Source organism: Eptatretus burgeri, chromosome 1 (genome assembly GCF_056783735.1).
Source record: "Eptatretus burgeri isolate ZD-2024b chromosome 1, Ebu_testis_v1, whole genome shotgun sequence".
NCBI lineage: Eukaryota > Metazoa > Chordata > Myxini > Myxiniformes > Myxinidae > Eptatretus > Eptatretus burgeri.
This window is the reverse complement of record NC_140961.1, coordinates 110647000-110670277: the sequence shown is the minus strand read 5'-3', so window position 1 is coordinate 110670277 and position 23278 is coordinate 110647000. Positions and strand designations below refer to the sequence as shown.

The window sequence follows — 23278 nt, the reverse complement described above, 5'->3', positions numbered from 1 at the left end:
AGAATAAACCTTTACTTTATCACATCATTCCAAGATTTCTTAGATTGTGATGTATATGATAAACTTCTGAGATATAACCAAAATGTTAATGACAACGTGGAAGGTAGTGGATTTGATAGTGAGAAAATAATGTTTTTGGATATACACATCCTAAAATCAGATCCTCTCAAAGCTTCCTCATGCATTGATTTACCAAAAGAGATAAAGCTTAAAAAGGCAGTTGTTAATATTCAAAACAATGATGATAAATGCATTCTATGGTCTGTTCTTGCTCACATACATCCTCCATAATGGAATCCTGATAGAGTATCTCATAAAAAGAAATATGAGAATACACTAAATGTTAAAGATTTAAAGTTTCCAATGCCATTGAGAGATATTCCTAAATTTGAGAAAATGAATAATCTATCTGTTAATGTACATGGATTAACTTATATAAACAACGTTCAGAACTTTAAAATTTCAAACGACGATAAAAATTATGAAACACATTTATTGACCTTCTCTACTTTACTTCAAAGGAAAAATCACATTATGCTGACATAAAAAAATTCTCAAGATCAACCAAATCACAACTATACAATAGAAAAATGTAAAACATCCTTGTAAGAGATCTCAACTCCTTTCATGCAAAATAACTATTAAATCAACATTTAAAATATTGTGGTCATCATAAATCCAGCACAATAAATTTACTAAAAGCAGGTTCAAAAGGATCATAAAAAGATTTTAACAAATCTATAAAACATCTGTTTGTGATATACGCTGATTTTGAAAGTAGCCTTGAAAAGATAGACACTTTCTCAAAATCCAAATAAATCATTCACAAATAAATATCAAAAACATACTCCTCGTGGTTTCTGTTATTATATCAAATCATCGGTTGGTGATGAATACAACAAGTTAGAACTTTATAGAGGAGAAGATGCCTCTCAAGAGTTTGTGAAATGACTGGAAAAAGACTGTATTCAATTATCTCAGCTAATGGAAAAAAAACCTATAAACCAATGTCCTCAACAAAAGAAGAGAAAAGGATATTTAAGCAACCACAGGTTATCTGTCATATTTGAGTCAAAAATTAGTGAAGGTCTAAAGGTAAGAGACCATTGTCATCTCACTGATAAATATAGAGGTCCAGCTCATAAGATTTGTAATCTCAATTTTAAAAACTTCCCTCTTTCATTCCAGTGTTTTTTTCACAACAATGCTTATTATGACACACATCTTTTTATAAATGAATTGAGCAAAACCAGGGGAGACATTTCAGCCATTCCTAACACTAACCAACATTACATCTCATTCACAAAAATAATCCCTTCATCTCTTATAACTCGTATCAGATTTCTTGACATTCAAGTTTATATCAAGTCCATTATCTGACTTGGTATCAAATATTAAAAACTTTCCAATTCTCTGATCACATTTCTCAAATCAAGAAGAGATTGATCGCCAATCACAAAAGGGAATATGTCCTTATGATTTTTATGAACAACTTTGGGAGGTTTTAAGAAACACAACCTCCCTCAAAGGAAAGCGTTTCTTTGTTTATTTTTCTCTGTCTCTGTCTGTCTGTGTCTCTCTGTCTGTGTCTCTGTCCCTTTCTGTCCGTCTCGCAGCCTGTAGCGGCTGGTTGCATCATAGGTTGGGACACAGCTATGCCGCAAATGCAGTGTCCCCCTTACCAGTACACTGGTGCTCATTTTGCCGACCTCGGAAGGATGACAGGCTGAGTCAACCTCCAGGTGTATTCAATTCAGCGGCCAACGGGGCTTGAACTCAGGACCTTCGGATCCCAAGCCACCACCCTAACCACTGAGCCAACACCAGGCTTAAGGAAAGTTTCTAAAATGAGTTGAATAAAAGTCAAATAACTGATGAAGATTATCGACAAGTAGAAAATGTTTGGAAGAAGATTAATGTAAAGAACCTTGGGGAATATCACAAATTGTATCTAAAAACTGATGTACTTTTATTACCTCTGCCACCGAAGGTGAAGGAGGTTATGTTTTCACCCCTTTCTGTCTGTTTGTTACTTGAAAATCAAAGATTTTTCAAGTATATTGGTTAGATTTTGTTATTCTGTCTGTCTGTGTGTCTTTATTTATGTGTGTCTTGTCTATCTGTCTGTCGCCTACAGGTCACAATTTTATATTAAACTGATCTTCACGAAACTTCACCACATGGTAGAGTTTGTCATAAGGAAGAAGCTTATTCTTTTTGAGGTCAAAAGGTCAACAACTTCAAGGTGAGATTTCTAAAATCATCAATTTTCATCCGATCAACTTGAAATTTGAAGAGGATTTATATTTCATGTCACTGATTTCAACAAGCCAATTATTTTTGATGTCAACATCAACCAAAAGGTCAATATAGGCCCAAGGTCAACAACTAAGGTGGTATTCCTAAAATCCTCAATTTTCATCCGATCGACTTTAATTTGACGAGGATTTATATTTCAGGTCACTGAACTCAACAACCCAATTATTTGAGGTCAACACAGACCAAAGGTCAACATTATCCCAAGGTCAACAACTAAAGTGATATTTCTAAAATCCTCAATTTTCATCTGATTGGCTTGAAATTTGAAGAGGATATAAATTTCAGGTCACTGAATTCAACAAGCCAATTATTTTTGAGATCAACATGGACCAAAAGGTCAACATAGGCCCAATGTCAACTAAGGTGGTATTTCTAAAATCCTTAATTTTCATCCCATTCACTTGAAATTTGAAGAGGATTTGCATATCAGGTCACTGAAGTCAAAGACCAATTATTTTTCAGCTCAAATGTGTTTGATGGATTTTGCAAGTATCGTGCTCGCATGACGTCGTCTTCTTGTTTGTTTATCTGTTTGTGTGCAGGATATTTCAAAAAGTTGTGGACGGATCTGGATGAAATTTTGTGGATAGGTTGGGTGTGTGACAAGGATGACATGATTAGATTTTTGTGAAGATCTAGATCCGACTATGAGAATTTTAAAAGTGATTCTTCACCATTGAGAGACAGGGCCAAAAACGATATTTAGCATGATATCTCAAAACGAGGATGGATTCGGACGAAACTTGGTGGACATGTTGGATGTGTGACAAGGAAGAGTCAATTCAATTTTGGTGAAGATCCAAATCCAGATACGGATCTGATGATTTTTCAAGCGATTCTTCATCATTGAGAGATGGGGCGAAACTAATATATGGCATAGTATCTCAAAACGTTGTGGATTCGGACGAAACTTGGTGGGCAGGTTGGGTGTGTGGCAAGGAAGAATTGTTTCAACCTTGGTGAAGATGTGAATCTGGATCTGGATAAGACAATTATTAATTTTTTTAAAGTGATTCTTCACGATTGAGAGATCGGGCCAAAAACGATGTAGTACTGTATAGCATATTTCATAAATGTATTGGCCCAGAATATATACTCGTGGATCAGGCATTACGTTGGAGTATGCGCTCCACTGAATGCCCTTCCAGTTGGCTGATGTATTTTAGAACAGTCTGTCATCATAAAAAATTATTTTGAATTAGACCCTGCTCACAATTACACAGCCCCAGGATTGGCTTGGAGTGTTCTTTAAAATGGCAAAACAACCATTGGAATTAATCGGTGATAGAAATATGCTTTTGATGATAGAGAAAGCTGAAAGAGGTGGAATATCACAAGTCTGTTCAAAGAGATATGCTGAAGTTCATAACAACAAATATCTGCCTAACTATGTAGTGGGGCAACTTAGCAAAATATAGCATAACAATTGTGCATTTTGTGAGGAAAGCACCAAATTTGGCACACTAGTAGCCTATCATATTATGAACAGATTTGGACATTGGGCCATCTCAAAATTTTTGATGGCAGTGGAAAATGGCTGCCACAGCCACCAGCGGCTGAATTTGAGATGGCCCAATATCCAAATCTGTTCATAATATGTTAGGCTACGAGTGTGCCAAATTTGGTGCTTTCCTCACAAAATGCACAATTGTTATGCTACATTTAGCTAAGTTGCCCCACTAATGATATTGCTCTTCAATGAGCCTCAACAAATGATTTGACAACAATATGAGAAGTAGAGGAAAAGTAAATGCATGCAACGTTACGTATTCCATACCTATCCTTTTGGCAGACGAAAAGGTTGAAAGAGTTCTCTGCTCCCAGAAAGTTATCATCATCAAGTATCTCCACCGCACTCATCCAATTTGGATTGAAGTCTCGGGCAATCTACAGGGACCACGCACAATTTCAAATCATCAAAGAATACTTTGCAAATGTGCAAATCCATGTCCACACCAAGTAGATCAAGCTCTTTACAACCACTCACTCACTCATATAAATGTTTAGTACTTTCTAGGTGGGCAAGAAACATTAAAATTTGGCATACTGCTGTAATTTTAATCTGCAATTCCAGAAACTAGAGGGGGAGCACTCGGTAGAGTGCAAAACCTCCGCCACCAATACTGCTGGGTCACTTAAGTGAACCTGATATCCTATTCATTGTAGGTCAAAACGGATCAGGCTCTACTGAACCACGATTGAATAAACTAAACTAGATCGACGCGCATGTAGAAATGCCAAAAAAAATAAAAAATTCAAATGGTTTTCAAAATGGCCGCCATAGCGGCCATATTGGACTTTGGACCAAGTCCACAATCTCATGGCATGATCCTTGGACCATACCTAATCCCCCCACCAAGTTTCGTCGAAATCCGTCCAGGAGTTTTTCCGTGATACTGTTCACAAACAAACAAACAAACGGGTGAAACAGTAACCTCCGTCCATCTTCGATGGCGGAGGTTAACAAACAAACAAACAAAAAAAAAATCACAAATCTGTCCTTAAGCGTCGATAAATAAAAATATCTGAAAACAAAAATCAGCCAGTGGAGCCTTACTCCTTCAGTCGGGAGAGGGGCGGAGATTGAAATGTGCATAAATAAAGAGCTCAAAACTGATTACTCAATCTTTGTTTAATTGATGTATTTATCCACTTGCATAATGCAAGTACAACCCACAAATAAGTGAATAAACTTGAAGTGGGGGAAACACATCACCCCAGACAATTCATATTGTGACAGATGTTCATGTTGTCCAATAATTCAGCCACAGAGTATCCAGCCTGCACAGGGCTAAACATTAACGGTTGTCCGACTGTCTGGGACAGGCAATTTTGCCTCGGACAGGTGTAAATCTCAATAAACCTGTCCAAAGGATAGTTCAGTTTTACCACCCAGAAGTTCAATAAACTTAACATATATCTTAACCTCAAACGTATTTGTTATTTTTCATGTAAAGACAGTGAACAGCAGCGACTAAGAGGATCTTTTTTTAGATCCGACTACCCCCACACACTGGTGAAAACTTTAAAGAAACATGATCGCGTCATTCCATGGTCGCAGTATAGGATAGGATAGGTGCAATGATTGACGGTAGAGGTAAAATTGACGGTCAAAAGGGTTGAATGAGGTCTGGATGGTATAAAGGGTCTTAAATCCTTTTAATTCGACCCTTTAGGGGTCGAAAGGATGTAAATGGCTAACAGTGTCTAAAATGTCGAAAGGGTCTTCAAAGGTCTAACTAAGGGGTCTCAGCAGTGTAAAGGGTCTAAAGGTTTAAAAGGGACATTCCAATCTATATACAGCACAGGATATAAAAACAGGACCATGCCTCCTGATGCTCACCTGGATCAGGAGCAACAGCCACTCAATCCCCTTGAAGATGCCCATACACCCTGATTTTATTAATGCCGAGAACAAGCTTTGGTACATCAGGGGTGATGACCGTTGTGGTGGTTTCATTAAAATACTTTCTGTGTATAGTTTTGGAGAAGAGAGCAAATACCGAATTTGGACGGTCAAACCCCCATCTCCGCCACCCCCCCTCCAAACATAGACCACCTGAGCACAGATTTTGATGCGGTCAATACACCTTCGTTAGGCATCAGATATGAAGCTTGTGGCCAAATGTTCATCAAAATTGTGTGTGAAGCGATAACGACTGACAGAGACAGACTGACAGACCGACTGTTTTGACGACAGGCCGATCACATAAGCTCACTGGACTAAAGTCTGTGAGCTAAAAACGAAAAACACGATCCTTCTGTGGAGCCGTGTGACAAAATGTCTATCAATTACATAATTTTTGAATGTCAGATGCACCCTGCCTTCACATATGTATGTCTACTAATTATGTACGATTGGAATGTACCTTTCGACACTGACTGCTGACACCCCTTCGACCGTTGAAGAGTCTTTAAGACCCCCAAAACACATAAAACTCCATAACACCCAGAAGACCCCAAAGTCTCCAAGAACCCCCCCCCCAAAAAAAAAAAACCTCAAAGACCCAAAATACCCCAGAGGACAACAAAAGAGCCAGAGGACCCAAAATACCCCAGAGGACAATAAAAGACCCAGAGGACACAAAAGCCTGGTGTTGGCGTAGTAGTTTGGGTAGCGGCTTGGGATCCAAAAGGTCCTGAGTTCAAGTCCCGTTGGCCGCTTGAATTAAGACACACCAGGAGGTTGACTCAGCCTGACATCCTTCCGAGGTTGGCGAAGTGAGTACCAGTGTACTGGGCCCGGTGTATGCCCCGGTGAGAATTGGTGTACCATATCCCTGTGTCGTAAGAGGTGACCAGGGTTGCGTCAGGAAGGGCATCCGGCGTAAAACCTGTGCCAAATCATAACGGATGATCCGCTGTGGCGACCCCTAACGGGAGCAGCCGAAAGAAGAAGAAGAAGAAGGACACAAAAGACCCAGACGACTCCAAAAGACCAATAAGACCCCAAAGATCCCTTTTATCATTTCATTTAGACCCCTTACACCCTTCAGACAGATTAGACAGCCTCAACCCTTGACCATTTAGAGCTTGAGACCATTTGGACCTTTTTATATTAGAAATAAATATATACCTATAAAAATAGCACCGCAAAGCGGGCGTAACCCCTCAGCCCATTGACGCAAACAAATTTCAAGATGGGGGCCATATTGAAAATCGCAGCACGCCCATTTTCAAAAGGAATCTTCCTCTACTCAACCCCAACACACCCAGAAAAAATGGATTTAATCGGACAAGGCATTCTCCACGAAATAGACGGAAACCAATTTCAAGATGGCTGCCGTGGCGGCCACAGTGAAAATCGCAGCATGCCCATTTTGGAAAGGAACCTTCCTCTACTCAACCCCATTATACCTCGCCAGAATAAAATCAATGTGTGAAACTGTTCTCAAGTTATTGTCTGGAAACCAAATTCAAGATGGCTGCCCTAGCCACCATATTGGATATCGCATAGTACTGCATATCGAAAGGAACCTTCCTCTACCCAGCCTCAACACACCCTGCAAAAATGGATTTAATCGGACAAGGCGTTCTCCTCGAAATAGACAGAAACCAATTTCAAGATGGCTGCCATGGAGGCCACATTGAAAATCGCAGCGTGCCCATTTTCGAAAGGAGCCTTCCTCTACTCAACCCCAACACACCCTGCAAAAATGGATTTCATCGGACAAGGCGTTCTCAAAATCGACGGAAACCAATTTTAAGATGGCTGCCATGGAGGCCACATTGAAAATCGCAGCATGCCCATTTTGGAAAGGAACCTTCCTCTACTCAACCCCAACATACCCTGCAAAAATGGATTTAATTGGACAAGGCATTCTCCTTGAAATTGACGGAAACCAAAAGTTGACAGACGCCTGGACAACGCCTGTGAGGACAATACCCCTTCGCCCAATTCGGGCTGAGGGGTAAAAATCGCAGCGCGCCCATTTTCGAAAGGAACTTTACTCTACTCAACCCCAACACACCCTGCAAAAATTGATTTAATCGGACAAGGCGTTCTCCTCGAAATCGACGGAAACCAATTTCAAGATGGCTGCCATGGAGGCCACATTGAAAATCGCAGTGCGCCCATTTTCAAAAGGAATCTTCCTCTACTCAACCCCAACATACCCTGCAAAAATGGATTCAATCGGACAAGGCGTTCTCCTCAAAATTGACGGAAACCAAAAGTTGACAGACGCCCGCCCGGACAACGCCTGTGACGACAATACCCCTTAGCCCAATTGGGCTGAGTGGTAATAAAAAGCAAATATATACATACATATATATATATATATATATATATATATATATATATATATATATATATATATATATATATATTTTTTTTTTTCTATGTATGGCCACATATTTTAAGTCACAAACTCCAAACCCGGGGAAAAATACAACTTTGTGGGAGTAAAGGCCCGGTCACACCTTGACGTTTTAGCCAGCGATGGCAACGTGTTAAAATTTATGTAAAACGCTGGCTTACATTGAACTTTTGATGTTTTTTTTTAAAGATTCGGACGTATTCATAGCGACTTGGTCTTATGTATAACGCATTGGTAACTACACAGAACGTTTCGTTGTGTTATTGATAACTTATACCAACGAATGCTGAACCTGTTGTCGGCTTACACAACCGATGCCCAACGATAGTCTAACTCAGGCATAGCGCGTTGCACGCATCGCCGACGATGTCGTGACGTAGCCTATTAAAAGGCTGACGCACAACGATTCAAATCATAACTGCCGTAGAAATGGAAGGGTCAAAATCGCGGTCACACCTTGGCGATCTTGCCAGCGTATGCCGACGTAACAAAAAGTGTGTCTAAAACGTTGGGGCACGTCGAATACGGTATGGGTAAGTTTGGTATGCGCGAGTAGAACGCTAAATACGCTATCATAAGTCGTAGTAAGTAGAGTACGTCAAGAAATTTTGAACATGTTCAAAATTTTACGACGTACTCGGCGTATGACACACGTTCGCATGCGATGAGGATAAGTTTTACACACGATATGTGGACGCTTACACACGTCCACAAAGGCTACTTATAAGCTACTCATAAGTCGAAACACGTCGCGGTAATGTCTTTTTTACGCGAAACTTATTTCTAACTTATGTTTGACGTGCTTTGAACCAATTCTTTACGTAGTCCCAACACACATCGACGTATGTAGACGTATTCCAATGACGTCTTCCGGTCGACAAAAAAAAAAAAAATGAATGTGTTTCTAGCTTACAACTGCCATATAAAGACGTGTTCCCAGCGGTTTTGGGAATTGGTAGATAAAAATGGTGTTCATAAAAGGGGAACCCAACAGTGTTTTCGAGTTCCTTTTTGAGTCGATGTCCATGTCAGCAGTAAAAGTATCAGTATCAGTATTAGTATTAGTATTAGTAGTAGTTTGTTCATGTTGGTCGTAGTAGGTGGGTGTGAGGGGGAGGGTGTGGGTTATGATGGATCCTCCTTGCGTCCGCGTGTCCACGGGTAGGTTCATAGGCTGCCACTCAACGATTTAAATGGCTGCATCTCCACTATTGAAAGTAGACGCTTGCGCTCAACAATTTGAATTTTTTTACACTCAACGACTTTTGAACGGTACCACTCAGCTCGTTTCATTGTTTACAATGAACGATTTAAATTGCTGTCACTCGCCTTTGTTTTTTTTTTTTTGTTTTTTTTTGACGCTGGGGTTTGGAAATATGAAGCGTTTCTTCTGAACGTGTTAAAACGCTCAAACTCGACTATTTTAAATAGACGCTGCCGATGGACAATTGGAATCATAGCCAAGCTCGACATCGAAGTGTGAACATCCTCGTCATGCCGAAGAAAAGTTTGAAGAATGCTGCAAATAAGTGTCCTGGCCGTGGCCGTGGACGCTGACGCAAGGACGATCCATTATCCCGACGTCTTTCAGCCTATGAGTAACTTAAAAGTAACGTCTGTCGACGTGTGGCAACGATCGCGTAACATGCCAACAACACGTTAATCATAGGTTAGAAATAAGTTTCGGGTACGCTAAACATTACCTCGGCGTGTCTCAACTTATGATTAACTTACAAGTAGCATGTGTTGACGTCTGTCAACGATCGCAGACCGTGCCTACAACTTGTGGCCAGCGTAGCGGAACGTGTGAGTCATACGCCGGCATACGTCGTGAAATTTCAAGCATGAAAAAATTTGAGGACAACCGAAAAGTACAACGTTTAAAGCCAACGTACAACGACGTATGGCAACGTACTACGACGTATGCCAGCGTGCTCTCAATGTTATCAAAACTTACCCATAACGTATTCAACGTGTGCCAGCGTTTTAGAAAAAAAATTCAAAAATCGGCATACGTTGGCTAAAACGTCAAGGTGTGACCGGGCCTTAACACAGGCTATGTGGGTGTGGCTTCACGTTGGGGTTTGAGCGGTGGGGAAGGCGTAAATTCTCTGTGCAAAGGAATACCGTGTAGCGCCACCTGGTGGTGGTGGCAGAGGGTATTACAATTTCCTTTTTGACCTGGGCAACACTGACGTTAAAGCATTCTTCCAACGGGTAAATTTGTTCTCCTTCCCTTCTCCCCTTCTCCCCCCAATGGCAAGCCTCAATCAATATTCACGATTACTGTTAAAATGTCATTGCATTCTCGGCAAATTAATCCACACTATTACATACCAAGACAGCATATAGATTTGCGAAGGTGGGGCAGGAGAGCTTCTTGGACTGGGAAGGGGGCAGGAGAGCTTAAAACGGTGAGTTGAGGTGATGCTGGTTTGAGTTTATATAAAACTAGGAAGCGCCCGCCCGTCCCGTACCCACAAAGCCCAGCGGCATCAGCTTTGGGAGAAAATAAAAATGGGATTGCACTGATGCAGTTTCCCCTGGAGGTGAGAGCAGGAAAGTGGAACATTGAAGTCTTGAACATCACACATAAAAACACCTGAAGTGCAATTTGGCATATGCTTTCTTGAGTCCCTTAACTGGATGCGAGTTAGGGTTGACAAGGATTATTTAAAGCTGTCGAGTTATGGTTTGATTCCTTAAAACCTTCTTCCATTGTTTTCGCCTGTTTGGTGTTGGCAACTAATCACACACTCAAGATGCTAAGATCCCAGGTTCAAATGCCACATATAATGTTGAGATGTGCATTAGCAATGGTTTTCCTCATTCGTGTAAAAGGTGCGCCAATACCTCAATGTCTTTGTGCTGTCTGTGAAGTAGATACAAGCTCCTTCATGAGCCTTTTATAACAATTTTATGAAAATGAAATTAACTCAAAATTATTCAAGATTTTCTAACTTGCATTCATTCTCTGAGCAGCACCTCTTCAAAGTTTCCCTCCATTGGCTTGTAAGCCAGCAGCTGCACAGAGCGAGTGAGATCTCCCACCAGTATGAAATCACCCTTTGTCTTCAAGTAAAGAGCCATGATGTTGTTATAGTGACTGCACTCTGTGTGCAGCTCCTTTTCAGCCGTCCACTCATATAGGCGTACCTGGTGTGCACGTGGAAGGAATAAAAATTACAGCGATCCACAATCATTTTGGACACCACAGTCACAATTTGCAGCATTTCATTATTTATTTTTTCAAAAATATTCCCATGGTTCACGAAAGTATTTGAAAAAAAGGTTTCATCTATCGACAGTGTCAACCTCAAGTGTGAAAATCTGTCTGAAAATTATTTATAAAGTACTTTATTTTAAATAATATGCACAAACCGATTTTCACAGCTGAGTTCTGTAGAAAGCAACACATTGTGGAATTACTCCGGTGTGACTTATTTTCATCGTAAGCAATTCACAGATTTGAGATTTTCATGAAGCCTAGCCCACTGTCTGAGAATAGTCGCTACAAAGAAAAATTGAAGGACAACGTTTATGTCACATTGCCTAAGGCTCGTGAAGAAGCTGCAACACAAATCACGCAAACCCAAGCATTCAAATAAGAGACAAAAGCAGACCCAACTTCAAACAATCACAGCTGACGATGACCTTGAGACAAGTGATGTAACTTCACAGGGTGCTCTGGGTATCAAGCGAGGGATCTGCATGTTCCATTTTTGAAGTCTTTCATCATCGGCGTCATTCACATGCAGCACGTGGCTGCGGGTTAGCATCAGTTCTCACAAAGGCGCAGCATTGCAATGATGCAGTGCCCTTGTAGGTTAGAGCAGGAATGTGGAATTTGTTCAGGGTGTCGGCGATAGCTCTCCTACTCGTCACGAAGGACAGACACCATGGGATTGCTAACATCCATCAACTAATGCTAGCAGATGGGACGTCCAGTTTAACGTCCACTTGAGGAATGGCGCACACATTCAAGCCTCACCCTGCCTGCAAAACACCAGCATGACAGTTTATATCGATGTAGGGATTCAAACTCAGGTGGGACAGTTCAGAGGCAAGTGTGCATACCTCTAGGCTGCCAACTCCTGCCAACTGAAGTCTTTGATGTAGCTTCGCCAGGGTTAGAATGGAACTGCAGACCTCCCAGAACTTGAGTGGATGCTTTAACCATTATGGCACAGAGACTGGTTATAATAAAACTTGTCCAAAAAAGAACGATAAAGTTTGACGAAGTTTCTTTACAGAAAGTGAAGAAACTGTCATTGCAGTCACAGGAAAGAGGATATTATTTAACACTTGAATGTTACCATCATGGGAAAAATTGCGCAATCGCATTACTGGAGTCATGAATGATGGTACAGGTTGCAAGAGATGAATGGAATGCCTGGCTGCCAAAATACTGACCAATAAATCACACTGGTTAGGTCCAACTTTATTTTGACTGATTAAAAAAAAAAAATCCAATTTTCAGCTTCAGAATAAGGAATAAAGGTTCTGACGATAACCTCAAGAAGCTTGTCATTCACTTTGTACAAACCGCAAGAGCAATGTTTCAAGATTATTGATAACTGGCTTGCGTTTGTCAGAAGCACAGGGCATCTGGTTTTTTTATTTATCCAGGCTCATGCTGTTATGTATGTATTTGATTGATAGTTTGAAGCATATCATGACAATTAATTGAAAGAATGACAGTGAAAATCTCAATCTTGAATCCATCATACATCACCTGATCTGAGGCCATAAGACAAATGATGGATATGAAACCGGCCAGTGGATGACAAACTGCATACATGGGTGCCGAGTCGAAACTCCTCTTGGAACGTGACAACCGATTTGCGTGCAGCCCGAGATCTTGCGGAAGTTAAGGTTCACATTTTGGACATTCTTTGCACCTTTTCACGTTTCGATCATCAGCCAGGACTTTACACACAGAAACGAGTCAAACTGAGCTGTTTTTTTATATTGAAAGCATACTCAGATCTCACGATGTGCGCCAGATTTTACTTTGAGAGAGTTCAGACACCTCTGGCTAGCAATCGATACCTAAATAAAGCAAACGAGTTAGCTTCAGAAAAATTCCCGATGGCAAAGCCATGCATTTTCTTTGTACCGTGCTGTTGATGCTTGCCAGAAGTTTGTTGTTGAACTCAACCATTGAGTACACAGCCCCTTTCACCTCCTTTTCAGCCACCGTTTGTAGCTTTCCTGAAAGGATAACCAAGATCAGATGTCTCAATCAGTGTAGGACAGCAATCCAAGACAATCTATCATAAAAGATTTGTTCTGTAGTTGCAGGCATGAGAGTGAGTCTAAAAAAAAATTAGCTGAAAAAAAACGATGGGCCGAGGCGGAAAAATTTTCAGGCCGGGGTTCGGGGGCCACCCAGGCCCCCGAACGCTAAAGGTTCCAGGTGTTCTCACCTGCATTCTACTGCATTTCCTGGTCCCTTTTAAGAGGATTGTGTATAGTGTTGTCCTTGTTAACAGGGTAAAAGAACTGAAGACAATCATTGAAGACATGAAATTCATCTTGCAAATTATTAATCAATGTTGTAATGTAAATTGTTGTCAAAATTCATTGTACAAATCATGAATCGATCTGTAGGATAATATTCTTTCATTGTCTTTATAGCAAATTAAACAAAGTTGACAATAATTGATACCAAGTTGCATAATAAGTTTGCATAATAAGTTGACAATAATTGATAACAAGTTGCACTAAAAGTTTGCATAATAAGTTCACAATTGGTAACACTGTTGCATCCACTAGTTGTTGAGTTCTTGAGTCGATAATGTCGAGAGGTGCCTAACCACTGAACATTGTTCACTTCTTTGTCTTTTGGTTCAGGTTGTGCTTTTTCTTGCTTGCACGTTGGTGGGAAAGTCTTGCCTTCCTTGCAGCCTTCTCAGTCAGTTCTTTGGTCTTGCGCTTGGTCACCTTACTGAGAGCAGCTGCACCCACTTCTCGCCTTCTTTCTTCTTCTTTGTGCCTCCTGTCTGCCAGTTATGCCTTGTAGGTTTTGTAGGCTACCTTCATGTTCTTGCACAGGTCTAGGTCTATGGGACTGTGCAGTTTGTCAGTCCTACTGTAGTACTCCACTGCAGTTTTTCCTGATGATCGAAGATTGTACTTGACACCCATCACTGCGCTGTAGGTCTCCATGTTTCGTCGGTGTGATCCGACATCCAAGACATCTCCCATGAGATCGAAGGCACTCTCAACTTGTGGCCCATGGAAGCAGGACAGCAGAGCCTTCATTCTTGAGAGAAGGGGGTACTTTCCACCTTCAAAGACCTTGGTCCACCAGTCGTCGATGCGAGCAGACTCATCTTCCTGAGCTGGTGGCAGGCTAGAGTCGATCTGGAAACTCCGAACCTCCAGTTCAAAGGCATCACATTCCTCTGGTGCAAGGACATTTGTCACCAGGCATGGCAACTTCAGGAGCTGCTCCTGGCTGACAGTGTGCACTCTGCTGAGTGGATCAATTGCTGAGGCACTTCTGAGGACAGCATTATGCAGGGGCATTTTCTTCTGGAGGTACTTTCCACATGTCACATAGGCCTGCTCCACACTCTGCAAGAAGTCATGCACTTCTCCATCTCCACTACGGGCAGTGTTGACAATCTCAGACACACCAACTCCATGAAACATCTTCTTCACTTGTAGCAGGTTGGCTTTCTCATCCAGGTCGAGGGTCTGAAGTCTCTTGCCTGAGGATGGCAGCTTCTCAGGTTTGACAAAGCAGGCCATGAACTCTCGGACAAGGTCCATCTGCTGGTCATTGAGCTTGTGGATGAGTGGGGCCTTCATCTCAAACAGGAGGACGTACTTCTTCAGCAGCGGGAACACTGATGTATAGAACATCAATATCAGTCTCATCAATTTCTTCTTGTGGAGGACTCGCTGCAGTATACGCTCCTTTCGTGCCTTGCCATCTTTGGTCATATTCTTCTTCTTCAGAACATCATGGATCTGGCGTATTCTCTCCTTGGCTTTTGTGTCTACGTGCCTGCGATGGTAGACTTCCACAACCTGTGACAAGTAGTGTGTGTGATCAGCTTGAGAGAGGAAGCCAAAGTAGAAGACAACAAAGGCATCCCACAGCCGCAGAGTGTCAACACTGACATCATACACAGAGAGCCACCTGTGACTGACATACCGCTCTGGCATGGTATACCTGACACCAATCAGCCCACAGATTTCCTGCAAGAACTGCTTTAAGTCAGGTGACCACTTGAAGTCATTGTAGATGTCAGAGAGCATGTGCTCTGCGAAGTTGTCGAATGGGTCGCTCAGCTTCTTGGACACATTGTGAGCATGGTGACAGGAGTCCCCATCTATGTCCAACATGTGTGGGGCATTGTTTTCCCTGATGCGAACTTCGACTCCTGACTTGGATCCCCGCATGACTGAGCAGGAGTCCATGAGGATGGATATGCAGTTCTTCCACGGTAGCTCATACTTCAACAAGTCAACCAGTTCCTGGTGCAACGAGGCACTGTCCACTTTGATCACAACAAGGGATTCTAGATGCTGCACTATAACCTGCTTTTGGAGCGGACTGTAGTAATTGGCCAGGACACATAAGACCCTCTGATGGTTTGTGCTTGTTGACTCATCAATGTTCAGAGAGAAGTATTCCCTCTGCAGTGCTGATATCAACTGGTGATGTATGGTATGTCCTAGTCCAAACCTAAGCTTGTAGGAAGCAGATGTCCTGTCCATTGTGAGCTGACCAAGGGCCTTTGCATCCAGGTTGAGTTCTTTGCCAGGCTTATCAGTTCAGGGGCAAGGCTGAATGGTAGGGAATGCTGTGCGAGGAAGGCAAGGACCATGGCTTGAGCATTGGATACTCTGTCACCTATTGGTACAGCAGGCATCGGTGTACAGGGGATGGGGGCAGTAGAAGCAGCAGTGCAAGAGGTAGCAGAAGGTGAGGAAAAAGGGAATACACTAACCGGTGCAGTGATTACACTAAGCCTCAGACTATTAGTAATTGCCAGGTGCTATTGGTGGTAAACAATATTGACCCAATTCTGAGTTGTGGCTTGCTTGCCAATTAACATAATTTATTACTGTAGTGAAAGTGCACCACACCACACTACACTACATTGACAGCATAGATGTCTACTGTGTACATGTATACTGATAACTACATGTACAAAGCCCAAGGCTATATTTACCAGGAAGACTGTAATTGGATGCCCGGATTCTCTGAATATCACGATGCTTCTTGCTCTCCACATGGGATTCCAATGACTTGTACCCACGTCCTCCATAAACAATCTCCTTTGAGCACCATGTGCATACAGCCTTTCCTGGCTGGGCTATCTTTTGAATGAAAGCCCCACAAGCCACCGTACCGCATGGAATATGCTCCAGCCATTCCCACTTCCAGGAATTCTTGCAAGTCTTGTCAATTAGTGCAGCCAAACAAGCATCACAATGCGCCATGTTTTAGAAGCGACCTTGGCCTTGCACACTCGGAACACCATGCCTCTAGCTCGATTAATGCTGCTGTGACAGTTTCAGGAGTAATGCGGCGAGGTCGTCCGAATGTTATGTTAATGAATCTGGCAATGACGTCAGTGCAGAGTGCCGGGAATCTGTATTGGGGACCTCGGAATACTTTTTTTATAAAGATCGTCGGCGGCGTGAAATCACTCCCAACAATTGATTTAACCCCCCCTCCCCCTATACCCCCTATTTTTTCTCAACGGATTTGTGCTTAACTCAGGAACGTTCCTGGGTGAATAAATTCGCGGAATTCCGCAAATTCGCGGAATTTTCTCATGCTGGTAGTTGAACCCTCGCAATGTAATATTCATCCATCTTGTAAAATCAGTCTTCTCACACATAGCTGAGGCGAGTTGAGTGTTTATCACTTAAAGAGGCTTATATTAAAGTGAAATTTTTTGCAGTGAATATCATGTGATGAACTGGATTTTGCATTTTGGAAAAACAGAAACTTGGTTCCTCCCTCAACCAAAAAAAACAAACAAGAAAAAGAGCAATACGAGATTAGCGACCCTTGCCAGGACTTGTTTTGTGTGGTGTTTGTGTACTGGTGTGTTATGTAATCAATAACAGACATAACTTGAAATGTCACTTTCTAACTGCTAGTAGTGATGACCAGGTACCAAGATGTGCCGCTTTTATCAGACACTTGACCCTGACCCATGACATTTGTTGTTATTCAATTGAATTCAGAATGAGATTAAAATAAACCAATGTCACCCGCAGGGTGACCTGTATCTTGCCAAAAGGTGACCACGTGTGACTTCTTTAAGGTCACACTGAGGTGAACAGAGCTGCTATCCACCAGGAGCGACAACTTGAGGAATATCTGCCTACAAGAGATTCCGATGAGAATCGTTCTACAGAGTAACCATGAAAAATATGCTTTTGCCTCATAACGTCACCAAATGACGTCATAATATCTCAAGCTTGACATATCTAGAAAGCACTCATCGAGGTGTTCAATTTGAGGTACTACACGATATGGTTCCGAAAACTTGAAAATTTGACCTTGGCGTCAAATATGTTTGACCTTAGGCGCTAACCATGAAGGTCAAGGCCAATCGCCACCAAAAATTAATCAGCTGAGCGCCAGACCATGAACTATATTCCCATGAAGTTTGAAGACTATCCGATCAAAATTATTCAAAAAATAAGGGTTTTGTCGACTCCCCTGATTTGCGACAAAGTGACCTTGACCTTTGACCTTCAAAATTTTGTGCACTGAAAGGGACCTCTATAGGCCTTTGATATGCGAAGTTACAAAAATTTCCAATGATAACTGTGCTCTGCAGAATTTTTTTTATACATGATTACAGACAAACAAACAAACAAACAAAAAAAAAACATACAAGCTGACGGACATATCTTGCAAAAACTTCGTTTTGGCAAGATAATAAATTCAATTCAAATCAAATGGAAGACCAAATACTGCTGGTATAGTACTGCATTGGAGTCAACAGAAGGAACCCAAACAAGGAAAACGCATCGACGAAGCCATCAGGTAGAATCTGGATAGGATTCGGGATTCAGCTGGTGGTACTCTAGCCTCAAACCCGTCCAGCCGCAGCCAAGTGAGCCTTACTCTAAAAAAGGAAAAAAATCAAAAAGAACCCAGATCAAAAAAATAAATTCTGGCTGCCAGATCATGCAACTGATCAGGTTGAAATTTAAAACATATATTCTTCATTACAACTAGATTATAAATGTGAAGTTTCATGTCGATTGATGAAGCGGTTCAAGAGATAGATTTTTTTTTCAAGATTTTCGTTCAATTCAATATGGCTGCCAGACTACGTGTCCCATCCATCCATCCATTGGGACCATACTCTGTGCAGAGTATTGGTGCTGCCTAAGCAGTGTCCGAGGCTGTTGGGCACAATCCTGGACGGGTCGCCACTCCGACAAAGGATACCAGCAAGCTGGTACTCATTTTGCCGACCTCATTAGGATAACAGGCTGAATCAATCCCACCTGGTATTAATTCAACAGCCAAGGATCCCAAGCCTGCCCCCATGACCATTAAGCCAACACCAGGCATGTATGTGTCATCAATTATTCATGAACACCCTGATATCCAAGACTTGGGGAACATTTGTGTGAAGTTTCCCCTCCATCTGTCCAGCCGTTCTGGAGAAGATTTTAAAATGTTTTAGGGTAAATTAATTATGGCAACCAAACCATGTGACGTATGAAGTCAGAGGTGGGGCCCTTTTGTTCCTCATGTATAGACAGTCATAGTTGTAAAGTTTCGCCTCGATCTGTTCAGCCGTTTCAGAGATTTTTGAAGTTGGAAAAAAAACAAAAGACTGCCGAACCACATGACTGATGAAATCATCAATTTTTTTTTCTGTCAACCAATTTATCCCAAGATGACGCTCAAAATTTTTCATACTGATCGGATTGCAATTATGCATTCTATGTATGCAATTATGACGTCATAACGAAGGCACCTATGACATACAAAAATCATTCTTATTCCCCATGCGGAGAACTTGACATGTGTCAAGTTTAAATATTTTCCATGTGTGGTTTCGGAGATACGGAGGTCCAGTTTTTCCTTTTTCCAACATGGCTAACCAAACCATGGGACCTATGACGTCATAATTATCATCAAAGCATTCTCCATGAGTAGTTGCTCTAATGGTGAAAATTTTGTGTCAATCCGCCAAGCAGTTCCAGAGAAAAACTGTACTCACATTCTGTGCGGACAAACAAACAAACAATCAAGAAGACAGACAGAGAGAGAGACAGATAGATGGATGCAAATGCAATACCCTCTCCTCTGGCGAGGGTAATAAGGACTGCACAACATCAAGAATGTGAGCTGCTTTTTCCTAAAAAGTGCATACACTTTTATTTAAAAAGAAGCAAAATAGCGAGGCTCATTGTCAATGGATATGAGCTAAAGTTGAAATTGTTGAGAAAAATAAATAATTACAGACAGTGTATATATATATATATATATATATATATATATATATATATATATATATATATATATATATATATATATATATATATATATATATATATGACTATCCTCCACTATACTCCAAAGCATCCCCCCTCCCCCTCCCAAACCACATACCGTCAGTGTAGTGAAACACAAGTATGCGGCCCTGCTTTGGTTCAGCTTCATCTGGGTAAACCATTGCAGTTCCGACCACAAAGTAGGTTGTGGGATCCTTCCCGAGCTTGCAAGACACGATGCTGAGGGTATACTCGCTGGGCAGGAACTGATGAGCATGCAGAACTGAACACACAAGCATGACATGTACACCAAGCAGTCACCAAGTACAATAAAGTCAGAAGGCTTCAGCAACCTTAGTTTTTCACTTTGAAGATATTTAGGAAAGATTATGTAGGGGTGATTTTAAAAAGTTGTACAAACGATACATTCACAACAGTCTATTTTTACATGTAAACAGATATATTCACAACAGCCTGACAAGGTTTTTTCCGACATACAGATGTCCCAAAAGTCAGTTATGTCGTCCAAGTATGTGTGTAGTCAGATCCCCTTCCTTTTGTCGAGTGGGAGAATCAAAGGCGTGCGTTGCGATTTCTTTTAGTTCGGTTATTACATCTAATAAACCATTCCATCTGCATGACCCCGTCGGCTCATCACGCTCCATCACCACCCGCTGGCTGCTCGTACCTTGACTTGCCGAGAGGGGGTCTCGCGGTTCCAGTTCTTGGCTCCCACGAACGTTGTAACTCTTGTACGATGACCTTCACGGCGGTGACACCGTTACTCGTCGAGAGCGAAGCCACGTGGAGGAGTGACTGGGGTCTCCTGGCAGGGGCCGAGGCCCCGCCCCAGAAAGGTGGACCGGAGGACCTTGTCCAATCAGAGGTGGACAGCGAGGTGCGTTTTCGCCAAGGCCCTCCCCGTGGAGAGTGGCCAATAAAATCTCCGACACTGTAAAAAAGGGGGTCCGGTTGAGTTTGCTTTCACGATGGCTGTAACAGGTCGAGTTTGCTTTCACGGTGGCTGCTATGAGGAGTCTTAAGGAAGGACAGAGCGACCCTGACCTCCCTCCGTGGACCCCGATTGTTCACCGCCTGAGCTCCGCCACGAACCAAGAGTCTCTACGTGCGACTGGGGACCAGACCAATGACCTTTGTCAGGTGCCGCATCGTGGAGCACGCCCTTCCTCCGACTGTCAGGAACACCACCGAACTCTGACCCCCAGTGTCTCTCTCCACGGGTGCGAGGGTCCAATAACGACTCTGGGTTTCTTTTCAGTGTGTGTGTGTGTGTGTGTGTGTGTGTGTGTGTGTGTGTGTGTGTGTGTGTGTGTGTGTGTGTGTGTGTGTGTGTGTCTGCGTGTGGGCCCGTCTTGTTAGTAGATCTGAATAAGTGTTTTTGCTCATTGTAAATATTCCTTCTTGCATATTCGCCTCAAGTCTTGCCTTTGTCTTTTTATTGTAAATAAACATTTGTAGAAATATTCCCAGTCCATTTCTGTCCTATCGTGAATTGGTCCAGCATGGTTCAGATCTGAGTTTCGGCGGGGTTTTATCCCCGATAATCTGTTCACTCCAGCCGGCACGGCTTTGGCAGTTTCTGCTGAGCTGCACTCAAACCGGAGTTGGTAGTCGGTAGTTGGAACTCTACCGCAGTCGGTAGAGTGACCTGGTTCGTGCAAGACGTGCCGAGGGCATGCTTTCCCCAGTAGTCGAAATCGCGTAGTTAATTTGGTAAATTGCTTAAAGACAAATAGACCCTAAGCTACGCGGTTGAGATTTTGGCGACCATGGTGGGTTAGAAGACCCGCCGGCTCGTGGAGTTATCCGAGCGATGGCCTAGAATTCCAGGAGTTTGGTGGGAGACGACGCAAGCTTTCCCCACCTAGTGGTCGTTCTCACCACCGACCCCAGGCCCACAACAATACAATTGGCCTTGATGAGCAAGAAAACTAATTTCTTAATTTTACAGCTGAGGCACAAGTGGTTTTGAGACTTCCGGTTCTGGTTTTTGAGCGATGGTTGGTTCTCTCCAGGATCTCTGCTGACTTTGTCAAAGATAAGTTTCCGGTCGTTGTTTGTTGCATTTTGACTATCTTGATGCCTCCATGTTTGCTGTGTGTTCCTCGTTCGGTTTTGTTTCAAAACACTTGTACTTGTGCTAATTTGGTGTGTATTCATCAGTCTTGTCATATCTGGTTTCCCTGAGGCCTACCCGTCTTCCCATCTATGTGCACGATCGTGTTTATTTGTATTTTCCTCTTATAACCATCAGTTTTTATTTTCACCACTTTTCCCTCCACCATCCATCTATCCCTCACAAATAAAGCATATGTCTCATGTCTTACAATGTAAACAAATAAAAAAAAAAAAACTTTTACCTTCTCACCTTATACCCCACATAACCACATGACTTACTGTACTGACTCTTCTTCCTCCCTCTTCTGCCGATCTACCATCTTCCTTCTACTTTTGCCAACCCACATTCATCATACACCTTCACAATTTTTTTTCTTCAATCCTTCCTTTACCCAATGTTAAAAAAAAACTTTTGCATATCTTTTCGCTTCTCACCTGACACCGACAGAAACCACGTGAATTCTATACCCTCTCTTCTTCTTCCTGTAACTTTTACCGACCAACCATCTTCCTTCGACTTTAGCCGATCCAAATTCACCCAACAACTTCATGTTTATTTTTCCTCAACCTCCCCTTTACCTTATCTTGCCCAATCTTTATCAAAAACAAACAAACAAACAAACAAACAAACAAAAACAACGGTCTCTTAAAATGTTTCAACTTCCTCTCTCACGTGTGGTTCTCTGCACGATCATAATTCACGACTTTCATTTTTCCCCGAAATTCAGGTGAGGATTGCAAATATATGACAAGGTCTACCACTTCAAATTGTTCACCATTGGAAAGAGCATTTTCAAGTTTATAAAAGTGTCAAATATCAAAGTGGTATAATGTTTCTATCAATATTTTAAAAAAATATTTGAATAAATGATGTTCTGCCAGTGCTGTGCGCGTTGTGTGTGCTATTTAATTAACAGTCCTTTTACATGTAGTACATATGTGTAGTACATGGATATACAATGTACATACATATCATCTGCTATTAGGATACCATGAACACAATACTTTGAAATTTGAATTTGTAATTCTTTGTTTCTCATTTGTAAATAGCAAGAGCTTAACTCATCTGGCTCGGGCTAAAAATAGAACTCAGGAATAGTGGCTGATCTACTGATGTCAGCAGTGTATATAGTTACATTCAAGGGAGGACATTTGTTGGGTTCCTTTGGTCCATGTGATGAAAGTTATTGATGCTCCCCTAACGTCAACTGGGAGGCAGAACAAGCTCGCACCTGACTTGGAAAAGCAGATCAAGGACCTATTCAAATCATTTACGTGAAATGTTTTATTATATTGTTATTGCAGTATGTGATATATTTTTGTATTATTAATTTGAATCATAGAACTAATCATTCATGATTACCATGGTGCCCACACCATGCACACACTTCATGTATTCACGACTGTGTTAACAACAGTTTTAAAAAAAATTAGAAAATATTTATTTTTTAAATATACCACTTTGATATTTTACACTGTTGTAAACTTGAATATGCTCTTTC

General features: G+C 41.8%; 1 protein-coding gene across 3 annotated transcripts in view; it reads right to left on the bottom strand.

The window, feature by feature from the left end:
• The window catches only part of DDB1 (damage specific DNA binding protein 1), a 162026-nt gene that overhangs the window by 31083 nt on the left and 107665 nt on the right, over positions 1-23278 (bottom strand). For all 3 annotated transcript variants that reach the window (XM_085894874.1, XM_085894868.1, XM_085894883.1), the window contains exons 20-23: positions 19756-19920; positions 13258-13352; positions 11124-11294; positions 4097-4206 (exon numbers count right to left, since the gene is read on the bottom strand). In XM_085894874.1, coding sequence (XP_085751000.1) covers positions 4097-4206; positions 11124-11294; positions 13258-13352; positions 19756-19920 — 541 coding nt within the window. The remainder of the gene's footprint in view (positions 1-4096; positions 4207-11123; positions 11295-13257; positions 13353-19755; positions 19921-23278) is intronic.